At 36.9% G+C, this 15,817-nt stretch overlaps 1 protein-coding gene across 1 annotated transcript in view; it reads left to right on the forward strand.

Moving 5' to 3' along the window:
• LOC136037565 (protein expanded-like) overlaps window positions 1–15,817 on the forward strand; it is a gene marked incomplete at its 5' end in the record, with an annotated part of 106,629 nt that overhangs the window by 32,578 nt on the left and 58,234 nt on the right. Inside the window, 5 exon segments of the mRNA XM_065720290.1 lie at window positions 3,867–4,088; window positions 6,238–6,390; window positions 9,284–9,419; window positions 14,774–14,989; window positions 15,343–15,465. Coding sequence (XP_065576362.1) covers window positions 3,867–4,088; window positions 6,238–6,390; window positions 9,284–9,419; window positions 14,774–14,989; window positions 15,343–15,465 — 850 coding nt within the window.

Here is a 15,817-nt window from a genome sequence, read left to right on the forward strand (position 1 = left end):
TCATCAATGCCCCGCTCTTTACGCTAAAGTTTGACTCTTTCTCTCAATTCTTCTTTTTAAAACAGTAAAAAACTTTAGCGTAAAGAGCGGGGCGTTGATGAGGAAGCAGCCTCTTTCATGTACGAAGTAATTTCTGTTCGTTTTAAGTTTTAATGTCGCTCCTTACTTTAAGTTAAAAAAACTTGTTTTTTTATATTTAATTTCTGAACATTTTTGAATCATGCATGTTTTGATTTTGGCTCTCCGCAGAGGAATAATCAAAACGAAATTTGCATATTTTTTTTTTTGGCTAAATGGCTTTCTCATAATTTTGATCGAATGATTTTGAGAAAAAAAGAGCGGAGGAGGAAACCTAGTTGCCCTCCGATTTTTTGGTTAATTAAAGAGGCAACTAGAACTTTTAATTTTTTACGAATCTTTTTATTAGTAAAAGATTTACGTAACTTATAAATTAGCTTACGTAAAGAACTTTTGTATTCTCATGTTTTTATTACATATATGAGGGGGTTCGCCCCCTCGTCAGTACCTCGCTCTTTACACCAAAGCTTAAATTTTGTCCCAATTCATTAAGAATGACCCCTGAATCACAAAAGCCGTAGAATAAATAGATGAAAATGCTAAAAATACTTTAGCGTAAAGAGCGAGGTATTAGAAGGAGGTGAGCCCCTCATATGGGTAATAATTTCTGTTTGTTTTAAGTTTTAATGCTCTTCCTAACTTCCAGCTGAAAAAACTTTTTCATATTTATTTTTTAATTTTTTTTTAAATAATGCTAGTAAATCCTGCTCTCCCTTCATGGAAATTTTCTTCTCCCGTGACAAATTCTCGATGGAAAGTTCCCCCAGCATATCCCTCTCTTCTCAACCCCTCCCCCAACCAAAAATCCTCCTGAAAACGCATGTACACTTCCCAATAACCATTACTATATGCAAGCACTGGTCAAAGTTTGTAACTTGTTGCCCCTCCCACGGGGACTGTGGGGGAGTAAGTCGTCCCCAAAGACATAGTTATAAGGTTTTTCGACTGCGCTGAATAAAATGGCTATCTCAGAATTTTGATCTGTTGACTTTGGGAAAATAATTAGCGTGGGTGGGGGCCTAGGTGCCCTCCAATTTTTTTGGTCACTTAAAAAGGGCACTAGAACTTTTCATTTCCGTTAGAATGAGCCCTCTTGCAACATTCTAGGACAACTTGGTCAATACGATCACCCCTGGGAAAAAAAATAATAAATAAACACGCATCCGTGATCTGCCTTCTGGCAAAAAATGCAAAATTCCACATTTTTGTAGATAGGAGCTTAAAACTTCTACAATAGGGTTTTCTGATACGCTGAATCTGATGGTGTCATTTTCGTTAAGATTCTATGACTTTTAGGGGTTGTTTCCCCCTATTTTCTAAAATAAGCAAATTTTCTCATGCTTTTAACTTTTGATGGGTAAGACTAAACTTGATGAAACTTATATATTTAAAATCAGCATTAAAATGCGATTCTTTTGATGTAGCTATTGGTATCAAAATTCCATTTTTTAGAGTTTTGGTTACTATTGAGCCGGGTCGCTCCTTACTACAGTTCGTTACCACGAACTGTTTGATCCATTGCTATTTTTTGCCCAGAGGGTTCAAAAATGTCGAAAACATGGTAATTTTACGTATATGAGGAATATTATTCTTTTCTTGTATTGAAACAAACTAACTACTTACTATGTTCTGTTAAAGGGAACATTGCTCCGTTCTGTCAGAGGGAACATAACTTTGGTAATTTTTATCAGGACTTAAAACTGAAAAAATTTTGAACCAGAGTATTCATGATTGAGTTAAACTTATTATCTAGTTTAGAAAGTTTATGTCTTAGAACCGACAAGATAGAGACATTGTTTTCCTTAAGTTGTGAATTTTTTTTTTTTGGAATCAGGTCAAGTTTTTCAGTTTTTTCGTCATACTTTGCCTAGGATTAGCCCTCCTACTGGGCATTTTTTTTCACGTTCTTTTGGTTAAAACATAAACATTATGGAAACATTACGGATTATTTAGATTGAAGTAATTATTGCAAAAATATTAAGATTTGTAGGAGGTACGAACCGAAACCCCCTGCTATGTCACAGTATAAGTATATGTGAACAGTAGCGAAAAATTCTATACTCTCCATTGAAATTTCTTGACACTCTTCATGTCTCCACCTCTTCGCGCATGCGCAGTGACAAATGTTTAGCGCAATGCGACGGGCTTATGGGAAACTAATCCTGTGGGGCAGACAGATTTTCGTTTCCGAGCGCTTCAATCTGTATCATTTCTGAAGAAACTTTTCGCTACTGTTCATATACTTGTACTGTGTCCTATTTACATACTTTGTGCTTACACTAATTCCTTTTTATGGCACTTGGTATTAACCAAGTGACATATAGCAGTCGCCAATTCTGTCGGTCTGTCTGTCGGTCTGTCGGTCTGTCTGTCGGTCCCGGTTTTGCTACTTTAGGCACTTCCAGGTAAGCTAGGACGATGAAATTTGGCAAGCGTATCAGGGACCGGACCAGATTAAATTAGAAATAGTCGTTTTCCCGATTTGACCATCTGGGGGGGGGGAGTAGGGGCCGGTTAATTCGGAAAAATAGAAAAAATGAAGTATTTTTAACTTATGAGCGGGTGATTGGATCTTAATGAAATTTGATGTTTGGAATGATATTGTGTCTCAGAGCTCTTATTTTAAATCCCGACTGGGTCTGATGACATTGGGGGGAGTTGGAGGGGGGAAACCTAAAATCTTGGAAAACACTTAGAGTAGAGGGATCGGGATGAAACTTGATGGGAAAAATAAGCGCAAGTCCTAGATACATGATTGACATGATCGGAACTTATTTGCTCTCTTAGGGGTAGTTGGGGGGGGGAGTAAGTCTTAAAAATTAGAAAAATGAGGTATTTTCAACTTACGAACGGGTGATCGGATCTCAATGAAATTTGATGTTTAGAAGGATATCGTGTCTTAGAGCTCTTATTTTAAATCCCGACCGGATCTGGTGATGGGGACGGGGAGTTGGGAGGGGGAAACCTAAAACTTGGAAAACACTTAGAGTGGAGGGATCGGGATGAAACATGGTGGGAAAAATAAACACAAGTCCTAGATAGATGATTGACATAAACGGAACGGATCCGCTCTCTTTTGGGTAGTTGGGGGGGGAGTAATTCTGAAACATTAGAAAAAATGAGGTATTTTTAACTTACGAACGGGTGATTGGATCTCCATGAAATTTGATTTTTAGAAGGATATCGTGGCTCAAAGCACTTATTTTAAATCCTGACCAGATCTGGTGACATTGGGGGAAGTTTGGGGTGGGGAGACCTAAAATGATGGGAAACGCTTATATTGGAGGGATTGGGATGAAACTTGGTTGGAAAAATAAGCAAAAGTCTTGCATACGTAATTTACATAATTGGAACGGATCCGCTCAATTGCGGGGGGGGGGGGGTAATTCTGAAAAATAAGAAAAATAACGTATTTTTAACTTACGAAGGAGTGATCGGATCTTCATGAAACGTCATATTTAGAAGGACCTCGTAACTCCGATATCTTATTTTAAATCTCAACCGGATCAAACGTAATTGGGGGGGGGGGCAGTCGGGGGGACCGGAAATCTTAGAAAATACTTAAAGCGGTGAGATCAGGATGAAACTGGATGGGAAGAATAGAAACCTGTCTAAGATACGTGACTGACATAACTGGCCCGGATCTGCTCTCTTTGGTGGAATTGGGAGGGGGGAGGTAATTTTGAAAATTGAGGTATTTGTAACTTACGAAAGGGTGACCAGATCTTAATGAGCTCTTGGCTCTTGGCTCTTCCGACCTCGTACCATATGAGCTCTCGTTTTTTCAGATAATTCAGCGGCTTGGCGAATCCTATCTTCATCAGCAGATCTCCAACTTTCATCGGAATCAGAGAGGCTTGACCCAAGCAGGAGCACAACTCTCATACATCAAGGAGGCGTCGCACGGGGATTGTTATCATTCACTTCATCTGTATAGGCTTATGCATTCGAAGAGGCCGGATAAGGCCGAGTCTGCCCGAGAAAGGGGCATATATATACCCCGCACTATGGTAAGTCTTTATGATTAAGCATGACAGGCACTTGTCGCGTTTTTATTGCAAAACACTTTTTCCGAGATTTTACTGCCTTCTCATTTTACGATGCACTAAATAAGAATAGGTCAAAAAAATGTGGTCAATCTGACTCGTGTCTGTTTTGGAACTGGTTTGTTGAAACGTTGAAACCTTTATAAAGACGGTGACTTTTTGTTCCTGTTGTTAGAAAGTATATTCGAATTAAATGTAAAGAAATTCATTGCAAAGAGGTATTCAGGAGGGGGAGGGGGCTCATGGTGTGACCCCTCCCCTAATTTCTGTCCGGCTAGTAAAAATGCATATAAACAAAATGTTACTTACGTGTTATATCGACCACACCGAAGAAATTAAGTTAGGTTAATCATAAGGAAATATACCAAAATATGATGAAAATATAACACTTAATTAACAAAATTATCGAAACAACAAAAGAGAACTATGGAAAGCAGGCCGCCCAGAACTCATAGATGTCTGTAAGAATCGTATTGAAGGAAGCTCTGCGTTCTGCCGCCCGCCGCATCTCCTCCGCTAGATATGATTTCAAATGATGCTGTGCTGTACCTCTGTGCCGTTTATTCCTCCACTTTGCGGAACCACATATTCTCTGTTTGTTGAGTAGATGCCGTGGTTTCTGGGTCGACACAATTGTAAGTGTGGTTGACAATCAAGTGTGTGAAAGCTGCTTGCTTCAGCTCAGGTGTGTTGTAGTCGCTCCAACAATCGGAAATGATTGTTGATTCTGGCTAAATGTTTAGCTGAATGTGTTGAGTAGAGTATATGTTCCTGGGTTGAGGACTTCCACTAAAAGTCTGCCATATATTCTCAGAATTATGGATCAATTTCAATTCACTTATTTTATTGATCGAAAGTTAGTTGTTATTGGATATTGTATTGATAGCATTTTTTTTTGCATGAAGTTCCTCTTGGCCCAAGGAATTTCAGCTGTAAGTTCCAAGCTGATCTAAAAAATGATTTTTTTGTCCATGTCTCTGTCCTCTATTTATTTATTTTTTGTCTTAAGTTCCTCTTGGCCCCAGGACTTACGGTAGTAAATTCGAGTTCGTTTGTCATGTCACTTTGTATTTTTTTTTTTTAAGTAATCAAGATAAATTGTTAGTTAATTTGTCGGTCCGGTCATTTAAATTAAAGCCAATATTTGGGTTTGTGACGTAAGTAACTAAAGACAGTGGCTTGAAAATCAAACAATAAAAATGTGGTCTGATGCTTGCCAAGTTTTTTTTCTTCTTTTATGACGCATTGTTTCTTGTCTCCTGGGACATTTCTTTGTTTTGACTCAAGAATGTGCGGAATTCATTGAATTTGACGGAAACTGAAAGTGGGTGTTGTCTTCTTCATAAGAGTAGTTCTAGCCTCAACTGACTGTCGCTCATAAGACATAGGGACCATGGTGTAATTTACTTGCGATTCGGACTTTTATTTTTGGTCTTAGTAGGGGTAGGGGGGCAAGCAGAAAAAAAAAACACGATAGTAACTATCGTGAAAACCTCAAAACTTCTGGTGAGGACACGGGCCCGAAGACTCGCGCCCTGCGTGAGGTTTGGGAGCTAACATGAGTATTAATGTGTTTCATCATGTATGTCCGCTACTATGTTTTGGGGTTATAAATAAGCGCCCCTCAAACATGGTCTTTTGACTTCTCTTTCTTGTGCGATTAACCGACGCCCGCCCCCCCCCCAGATATTGAGAAATGCCCTTTTTGTGGTGTTTTTATCGACAATAGCTTTTTTGGTATTTTAACTGAAGTAAATAAAAAAGTTACCGCTTTTAGGTATTGAAAAATACATTTTTAACCACCCCCCCCCATAAATTTTTGTGAATTGACGCCACTGACCAATAATCCTTCTTATGTGTTTGTGTAGCTTATTTTTAACGGAGTCTTCGATGATACTATCTGCCATTAGATTGAGAACTTGGTTCTTGTTTGCTGATAGATGAAGTCCACCCTCTGAGCTTTCTGTTTTACCGTACAAGATAGACTGTTTTTGCCATGCTGAACGAATCAGTAAAACTGTCGAAATATGCTTTCTACCAATTTTTTTTATACACAAAACAACCAATGGGACGTTTTTCTCCTTGCTGGATGATACATATCTTTTATTTCCAGATCCCTAGTATGGATTCGAATCTTCAGCCTACCACATCAGTTTGGTTGGGGATTGCTACACGTGGTGTTGATATTTATGAAGCTAACGAAAATCAGTTGAAAGCATTGAAGGCAGGTCTCCTATGGCATAGTATTAAAAATCTATCATTTGAGGTAAAGTGACTTTTATTTTGCTAGTGGTCAGGCACGTACGCAGGAATTTTTTTTCGGGGGGGGGGAGCAGGGGGGCAAAACCTTCGAAACAGCAAATATAAAGTAGCAATTTTTTTATTTAGTAACTAAATAAATGCAAAAAGTATGTATATCGGAAAATACAGATTAACTTTAATTTATGGTATTGTAGCGGATGGGGGGAAGAAGACTGAAGCCTCAAAAGTACGTTTTAGGCTCAGGTTATGTTCGTAAAGATTTAGAACCAGTGATTAATCTATTATATCCCACTGAAAAGGAAATTTTAGGGTTAACAATGCAATATGGGTGCTGTGGGGGGTAGTTCTTCTATTGCGAAAACGCCGATTTTAATGAAAAATTATAGTTTCCAAAATTGATCCATTAAAAGCTGTACTTTATCCTGAAAAGGGAGAATGAACGCCATAATATCAAGGATGATTCTATTTTGTTGTGGAAAGCAAACTCCCTTACAAAAAACAAAACAAAAAAAAAAAAAAAAAACAAAAAAAAAAAACAGTACAATCGCTAATTACTTCAAAGAGGGTAAAATGTTAGACAGAAAATGGGTTAATAATTGGGCAGTGCCTTCACTGGATAATTGCATGCTGTAAAATCCCCAAAAAAAGGCTTCACACATGTATCTAGATTCTTAATAAATGTCCTACTTTGCCAGAAATCCCAAGAAACCATGGGGAAATTAAACATTTCACAAAATTTCGGGGGAGGGGGGGGGGGGGTCTCGAAGCCCCCCCCCCCCCCTGCGTACGTGCCAGCTAGTGGTAATATCGTTTCAGAAGCCAATTTGGACAAGATATTCTTTTACATCTTGAAGGGGTAAAAAAGCCTGAACTTTTCTCAACTAGTGGTAGCAAAACAAAGACAGATTTAATTTATTTAATTATGACTTTTCTCTGCTGTTTGTGCTATCGACTTGATTAAATTGGCAGCTGAACGATTCGTATAATCGAAAAATGAAATCTTAGTTGTTGTCTCCCATCTCATACTTAGAGCCGTTACCGAGTTACTAGACACTTTTTCAGCTCAAAAGATTTGTGTATCTAACTTGGGAAAAGGGAAAAGAATGGGAACGGCTCTACGTGTCAAAAAAAAAAAATACTTCTTAGCTACACTTCCTACAGAGATTAAAAGTGCCAGCAATGAGCCTTCAATTCAATGACATATTGTCATTGCCAAAGTTTTGAAATAAATTGTACCAGTTTTCCGGCTTGAGAGATTAACTTGTGCTATTTGCAGATTAAAATTTGCAATAACAAGAAGGAAATTTTAAGTAAAACGAAGCTTGAACAAATATCTGAGTCAGAAAAGATCAAATACAACCCAAATGCACAGGAAAATTTGTTGCATAAAAAAATCTGGTTCTACAAAAATCGTTACAGTTGTACCGTGTTGGCAACGCTGATCATCGCTGTTACGCCTAAAGGTTGTGCCTGATATTTTGACTCTTCTGAAATAATTTCCAAAAATCGTTTGGTGAACTGTATTCGATGAGAGAAGCGACTGGGCAACGTATGTTTAGTCACGCTTGATTTTCCTGATCTAGATGTTCTGCTGCATCCCTTTGAGAACAGCTTAGAAAACGGCTTTTGGCAATTAACCCAGACGTGTGAAAATATGAGGTATGACCTTTAGGCGTAAAAACGGCGATATTTGAAGCATGCCCTTGATGAGATGATGCGTCCTGAAAAATAGCTTTTACTATTTAATTTTTCATCATGTAGAGACCCAGGGCCGAATCTCCAGCTAGGGGGCAAGAAGGGTCCATATCAGGATAGTCAAGGGTCATGGAATATCCAATTTTTTTTTCTACACTTGGGGGGGGGGGGGGCAACTGCTCCACTTACATACTTGAATTTCAAAAAAATTGACATATTTTAAGCGTCAAGGAAGACGAGCGTGACAACACTAATTTCATCTATAATCTGTAATCTAATATTAGGCTTAAACACAAATAAAAAGCAGGAAAGTGCAGGAGCCAAGGTTTAAAAAACTAACAATTACCATACTAAAAAGTAAATAAGCAGAATTAGCAGCAGTACATATTACAGCACAAAATTACAGCCTGGCCAAGAACTACAGCACAAGCAGCTGTCCAATTTCCATCGTGATTATGGTTAGTTTTTATTTTATTTTTCATCTGTGTGTTGAATATGTTTCTTATTGTTTATTGAATATGTTTGTGTTTGTTATATTTTCTTATCTTTGTACTCTGCAATGTCTGCCTTCATTGTGGGTATCCGATAAATGATGATGATGATGATATTATAAAATGATTTACTTCACTGGAATTTTGTTCTATTTCCACTGTTCATTCTTCTTTGCAGTGTATGTTTAGTCTTGTTGATTTTTTTTTATTCATTTGCTTTCTATTCAGCGATTCAAACTTTTATTTTATCAATTTCTCGATTCCAGCTTAATTCATTTCAGCTTTTAATCTTCGCTATTTTGCTAAAACTCTTTAACTATACATTTGTTTTTCCTTTTTTTTTTTTTTTACTGAAAACTATCAGCGAAGGTACAATCCCGACATTTGCTCTTTTATTTCATTTTCTTTTCGCTTAGAAATTATTTTATTTCAAATAAGCTACATGTAATTCCATGTCATGATTTGGGATTTTTAAGAAATTCTAGGGCCTAAAGTCTGCTCCCTCTGTGCTCACGACTGTCCGAGAATTTTTACTTCTGAGGATTTTATATTTTAACTGATACGATTATTTTTTTTTTGTTTTAGGGGAGAAGAAAGGTGTTAATTATTATATCTTACAATAGTCAATAGCTGGTTAAATATCCATTCTACATATTTTATTTTTTCCTAAAGGGCTATTAATCGGTCTTTTCATTGAGTCTTTTATTGTAGAGACGGAAATTTGAGCTTCGAGCCGAATGTGAGAATAAAAAGTTTACATACTATGCCAGTTCCGATGTAAAATGCAAACATCTACTTTATCTCTGCCAAGCTACTCATCAGTTCTCCATGAAAATAGCTGAGGACGGTAATTTTACGTTTTGTCTATTTATTTTTCTCTCCCTTCTTTGTTAGCTCTTTCTTCCTTCCACACTCTCTCCTCTATTTCTTTTCCCCTGTCTCTCTCTTCTTCCTTTATTTTGTCTCCTCTCTCAATCTCTTTCTCACTCACTTTCTTTTTCTCCCTGACAGTTCTTTGACTTCTACAGTTTTTATGGCACTTGCCTGTTGGCCAAGTGTCATATAGCGATCGCAATTTCTGTCCGTCGGTCTGTCGGTCTGTTGGTCCTGATTTTGCTAATTCGGGCACTTCCAGATAAGCTAGGACGATGAAAGTTGGCAGGCGTATCAGGGACCAGATCAGATTAAATTAGAAATATTTGCTTACCCGATTCGACCCTCTGGAGGGGGGGGGAGGGACGGTTAATTGAGAAAAATTAGAAAAAGTATTTAAAAAATGTGTCCTTGAGAGCTTGCATAGCGCAGTGGATATGGGGTTTTGATATTCTACTCCAAAGGCCGTAGGTGCAATTCCTGACAGAGACAATTTTTGTAAGTTTTTTTTCTTACTCTGCCATTTTTAGTATTAATTTTTGGTTTAATTTTAAATCCTTTTTTTTTAAATGTCTGGCCTTGGCTAACACTTTTACCAAGAATATCAGATTAGATCACGTTTTATGGAGATTTAATCGGGAATTTGCTATAGTATGGGACACAAGCGTAGGAGGAGCTAAATCAAGCGGTGGATTTAAAGCGACCAGAAATTATAGAAAAAGCTATTCAGCTTCGGAGGCAGAAATCCCGCGTAGTGGTGCTTATCATGGTAGCCTCAAAAAAAAAAAAATTTAAATAAAACGTCACCGCGATAACATTGCGAAATGTGGGCTCTTCCGACCTCGTCACAAGTATCCATATGAGCTCTTGGCCCTTGTTTTGCAAAAACCCACCGTTTTCAAGTGCACTCCAGGCCAGTCAAGGGCCAATGCTGGGCTGTGATAGATAAAAATACTTCCATTGTTCTATATAGGGTCCGCGTGTTTATTTTTATTTTTTTTTCCAGAGATGGTTGTGTCGAACCAATGGTCCTAGAAGATCATGTTTAGAACAAAGTTCAGAGCTCTTGAGTTCTTTTAAAGTGACCGAAAAGATCGTACCACGGGAAAGTAGCGCTTCTTATCATTTTGTGGCACCAAACTGCGATTTTATTCCATGGAGGACAAAATGGCTATCGATTAAAAATTCTTAGATAGGGAATTGTTTTGAAAGTATCTAAAAACTATATGTTGATCTTCCCAATTATGGACGAAGTATTACCGCACAGTTGCGCTTTCGTTCATCAAAAGTAACGTTGTCCATGCAAGTAAATATATTTTAGACGGGAAAACATTCGGATGTACGCATAGTGGACGCGTTCTCGATCGCGTATGGGGGCGTTGCGTGTGGGAGAGGAGACGTCCCTTTCTTAAGTTTCAGTCGCTTAAACGAAAGGTTTGAGTTGTTAAAAAAGTGGTGCGAAGCACCGCTACTTTAGTAGCACTACTTTATTACGACAAACGGGCTGATGGAAATATATTGCGTAAAATCAATGAAAGAAGATCAGTCTCAGTCGGCAAAAAAAAAGAAATAGTTTAAATTGTTATATCACCCAAATCAGCCGGTGAAAATGACCAGCCAGTTGACTCTTAAGACTATATTGAAATTTAGCTGAAGCTTGAAAGAACTCACATTAATAGAGCAAGTATCACAGAAATATTAAACATCAATAAAACAAGGCCAAATCATGTTCTGGAAAAGTGCCTTCAGTTTACTCTACCTCTCCTTTACTTGCGAGACTTTAAAGATTTTTTGAAGGGAGGTACACCCATAGGCATATAATTTTTTCCTTTTACTGGCGGAAGGGGGGAGTTAGTTTCTGCTGTTAAGGTGCAAAAAGCAGCAAGTTAGTAAAAAGTAGTTGTTTTACACTTCTGTACCGTACATTTTTATTTGACGCTGCAATTAGCAATATGAAGTAACATCAAACTTAGGAAAAAGAAGTATGAATGGCATTAGGCCTATTGAACTGTTCTTAGGTGATACACTGTTCTAAAAGTTATGATTTTGTTACAGAGAGATAACCAAGGCCCACCCGGGGGGGGGGGGGCTAAGGGATCTGACCCCACGAAGGGATCTGACCCCTCCCCAAAATGTTTCTTCGTCTCATAAAAACGCAACAAAAATACATATAAACAGACTTTTTATGTTTTTTTAAAGTATTTTTTTGTAAATCCCCCCTCCCCAAACAAAATACTGGATACTGTCTTGGAGACAACTATCAAACCCTTGACACTATTAAAAAACTATTGAAGTCTGTTTTAGACCCAGAAACTCCCTACTTTTTTCCGTTTTAGGTTTGTCTATTTTGAGTAATGAGTGCTTAGATCGGTAGCACAAAATAGATCACTGGTAAAGGGTTTAAATTTTTCGGAGAAAAAACGAGAGGGCTAACATATTAATTAATACGCAGAAAGATGCTTTATTACGAATTTGTTTCACAAGTTGTGACTAACGTCCTGTCAAATTATGGAGCAAAATTATTATTGATAATATAATTGCGGAAAGTCTAATTTTATGGGATATCATTTTCTTCCTTTGAATATGTTATGAGTATGACAACTATTTCTTTGTAATACTTGTTTCCCTTATTGATTGGCGAATTTATTTTGTCATTTAACTCACGAGTGCTGAAGTATAACGAAATACTCCATGGAAAAGCTACAAACTGGTTAATAACTGAAAAACTCATAAATGTAACTTTTTAAGATATAATGATTTATATGGCTTTTGCGAAAACAGAAAAAATCCTGCTACGCAAATTCATAGACTCTGTTGACTTATTAAATAAAAAAAACAAGTTTTTTCAACTGAAAGTAAGGAGTGACATCAAAACTTAAAACGCACAGAAATTACTTCGTATATGAATGAGGCTGCTTCCTCATCAACGCCCCGCTCTTTACGCTAAAGTTTGACTCTTTCTCTCAATTCTTCTTTCTAAAACAGTAAAAAACTTTAGCGTAAAGAGCGGGGCGTTGATGAGGAAGCAGCCTCTTTCATATACGAAGTAATTTCTGTGCGTTTTAAGTTTTGATGTCACTCCTTACTTTCAGTTGAAAAAACTTGTTTTTTTTATTTAATTTCTGAACGTTTTTGAATCAATGCATGTTTTGATTTTGGCTCTCCGCAGAGGAATAATCAAAACGAAATTTGCATATTTTTTTTTGGCTCAATGGCTTTCTCATAATTTTGATCGAATGATTTTGAGAAAAAAAGAGCGGGGGACGAACCCTAGTTGCCCCCCGATTTTTTGTTAATTAAAAAGGCAACTAGAACTTTTAATTTTTTACGAATCTTTTTATTGGTAAAAGATTTACGTAACTTATAAATTAGCTTACGTAAAGAACTTTTGTATTCTCATGTTTTTATTACATATATGAGGGGATTCGCCCCATCGTCAGTACCTCGCTCTTTACACTAAAGCTTAAATTTTATCTCAATTCATTAAGAATGACCCCCTGAATCACAAAAGCCGTAGAATAAGTAGTTGAAATTACCGAAAATACTTTAGCGTAAAGAGCGAGGTATTAGAAGGAGGTGAGCCCCTCATATGGGTAATAATTTCTGTTTGTTTTAAGTTTTATTGCTGTTCCTTACTTCCAGCTGAAAAAGCTTTTTCACTTTTATTTTTTAATTGTTTTTTTTTAAATAATGCTAGTAAATCCTGCTCTCCCTTCATGGAAATTTTCTTCTCCCATTACAAATTCTCGATGGAAAGTTCCCCCAGCATATCCCCCTCTTCTCAACCCCTCCCCCAAACCAAAAAAATCCTCCTGAAAACGCCTGTATACTTCCCAATAACCATTACTATATATAAGCACAGGTCAAAGTTTGTAACTTGTTGCCCCTCCCATGGGGACTGTGGGGGAGTAAGCCGTCCCCAAAGACATAGTTATAAGGTTTTTCGACTACGCTGAATAAAATGGCCATCTCAGAATTTTGATCCGTTGACTTTGGGAAAATAATTAGCGTGGGAGGGGGCCTAGGTGCCCTCCAATTTTTTTGGTCACTTAAAAAGGGCACTAGAACTTTTCATTTCCGTTAGAATGAGCCCTCTTGCAACATTCTAGGACAACTGGGTCGATACAATCACCTCTGGAGAAAAAACAACAAAAAAAAACAAACAAACAAATAAACACGCATCCGTGATCTGCCTTCTGGCAAAAAATGCAAAATTCCACATTTTTGTAGATAGGAGCTCGAAACTTCTATAGGAGGGTTCTCTGATACGCTGAATCTGATGGTGTGATTTTCGTTAAGATTCTATGACTTTTAGGGGGCGTTTCCCCCTATTTTCTAAAATAACGCAAATTTTCTCAGGCTCGTAACTTTTGATGGGTAAGACTAAACTTAATGAAACTTATATATTTAAAACCAGCATTAAAATGCGATTCTTTTGATGTAGCTATTGGTATCAAAATTCAATTTTTTAGAGTTTTGGTTACTATTGAGCCGGGTCGCTCCTTACTACAGTTCGTTACCACGAACTGTTTGATTACATAAAAAAAAAAAAAAAAAAAAAAAAAAAAAAAAAAAAAAAAAAAAAAAAAAAAAAAAAAAAACTGACCTGCAAAATTTGTCGAATACTATAAGCCTGATTGATTTCGTAAAATATCTCAGGTTAAGTGGATCATTTATTATTGTGCTTCAAGCAGGGTTGTCTCTAAGATTTTTTTTCCGGGTGGGGGGACAAAAAACTTTAAAAACGCAGCAAGAATTTGTCTATATTCATTTTTGTTACGTTTTTTCAAGTCTGACAAACTTCTACGGGGGATAGTTAAACGTCCTAACCCCTGCCCCCCCTGGATACGGCATTGGCTTCTAGTATAACTGGTTACGATGCATTGAAAACTTTTTTTCTTTTTTTCGTCTATGCTTTTTTTGGGCATTATAAAATGCGTTTTTTTTTGCAAGATTTTCGCGTCTTGAAATTTTATTTTTGATGAAAGTTTTCATTTTTCAAGGATCTAAAAATTCTAGACTGAAAATGATTGTCCTTAATCTTCTTCGTTGTGTGCCTTAAATTTTCTTTTGTGAGGGAACACGTGAATTCCGTAAACACAGTTATGTAAAAACTCTAAAATGGAAAAAATTTAATATTTTGACTGTGCTCAACCACGCTTATAACATACGACTTGTTTCCTAAATCTTTTGTTGCCAAACAAGATAAAATAGAGTGCCGATTCTGGCCTAGCTCAATTCGTAATTATATGGTTAGTCTCTTAAGCCTTTGGCTGTATACAACTCTCTCTGTAACATACTGGACTAGTTTATAAGACCTTTTTGCAGTTCGAAATGCAAAGGATAGTCCTGCGAACTTAGCATGGGCAGCAGAAAATGGGCTTCCTCATCCATCTGATGCACCTTTGGCTAATATTCAGAACCTGGGAGGACTGAGTGATTTGGGCCTGTCTTCGTTAGTGGATCAAAGAGTTTCGACGATTAGTACATCTTCAACAACTTCAGGAATTGTTTCTGATCGTGTTCTTAGCTTGGACTCAGAAGGTACTATTTTTGCTTATCTTTCAACTCTTATTAACAGAAGTGATTCTTTATATTTTCTTTTACAATATGAAAATTAAAACATAATTATCTTCAAATAGTTTCATGATCAAGAGTAATTACGCTGAATTATAGATATGGGTTGTATAGAATGATTAATTAAAGGCTACTTAAGAGTGGCCGTTAATGGTAAATTGTTTGTTTAATTTATATGTCTTGAATGAAAATAAAAATGTCTATGTCTATGTTGTCTTGCTCTAAGCGACAGGATTGTGTAATTCTCTTTCTCTTCCCTCCCCCCTCTCTCTCTCTTTCTCTCTCTCACACATTTTTTTTTTACTTTTTGTATTTTTTAGATGAAGGCAGAGATACTGTGATAGGCCATATTGAACATTGTGACCTGTCTTTAGTAAAGCCTGATGGAAAAAAGTCAAAATCACCAGTTGTTAAATCCTGTGATCTTGTAGACGGAGCGACAGGTGAGTTCCTTTTCGGTTTGCCTGAACTTTAACCCAGTTCATAGGCTAAAGTTAACCCAGGATTTTCGACCCTATTTCACGATATTAACATTGAAATAAGTCCTCTTAATATTGAGCACCCCCTTTTAAAATATTTTTTGATGACTAAAAATAATTCAATTAATTCAATACTGTATTTTGAAATGAAATTGGTAAGATGTTAGCTATAGAAATATATCCCTGTGTTTAGCATATAGATTTTTAATATTTAGTTTCTTTTTAAACCTTATGACTCTCCGTAAGTGTTTCTTGGGATAATATTAAATTGAAGTAAATTACACGATTCATCAAATCAAATTAATTCTTAACTCAC

Source organism: Artemia franciscana, chromosome 2 (genome assembly GCF_032884065.1).
Source record: "Artemia franciscana chromosome 2, ASM3288406v1, whole genome shotgun sequence".
In the NCBI taxonomy this organism is placed as follows: domain Eukaryota; kingdom Metazoa; phylum Arthropoda; class Branchiopoda; order Anostraca; family Artemiidae; genus Artemia; species Artemia franciscana.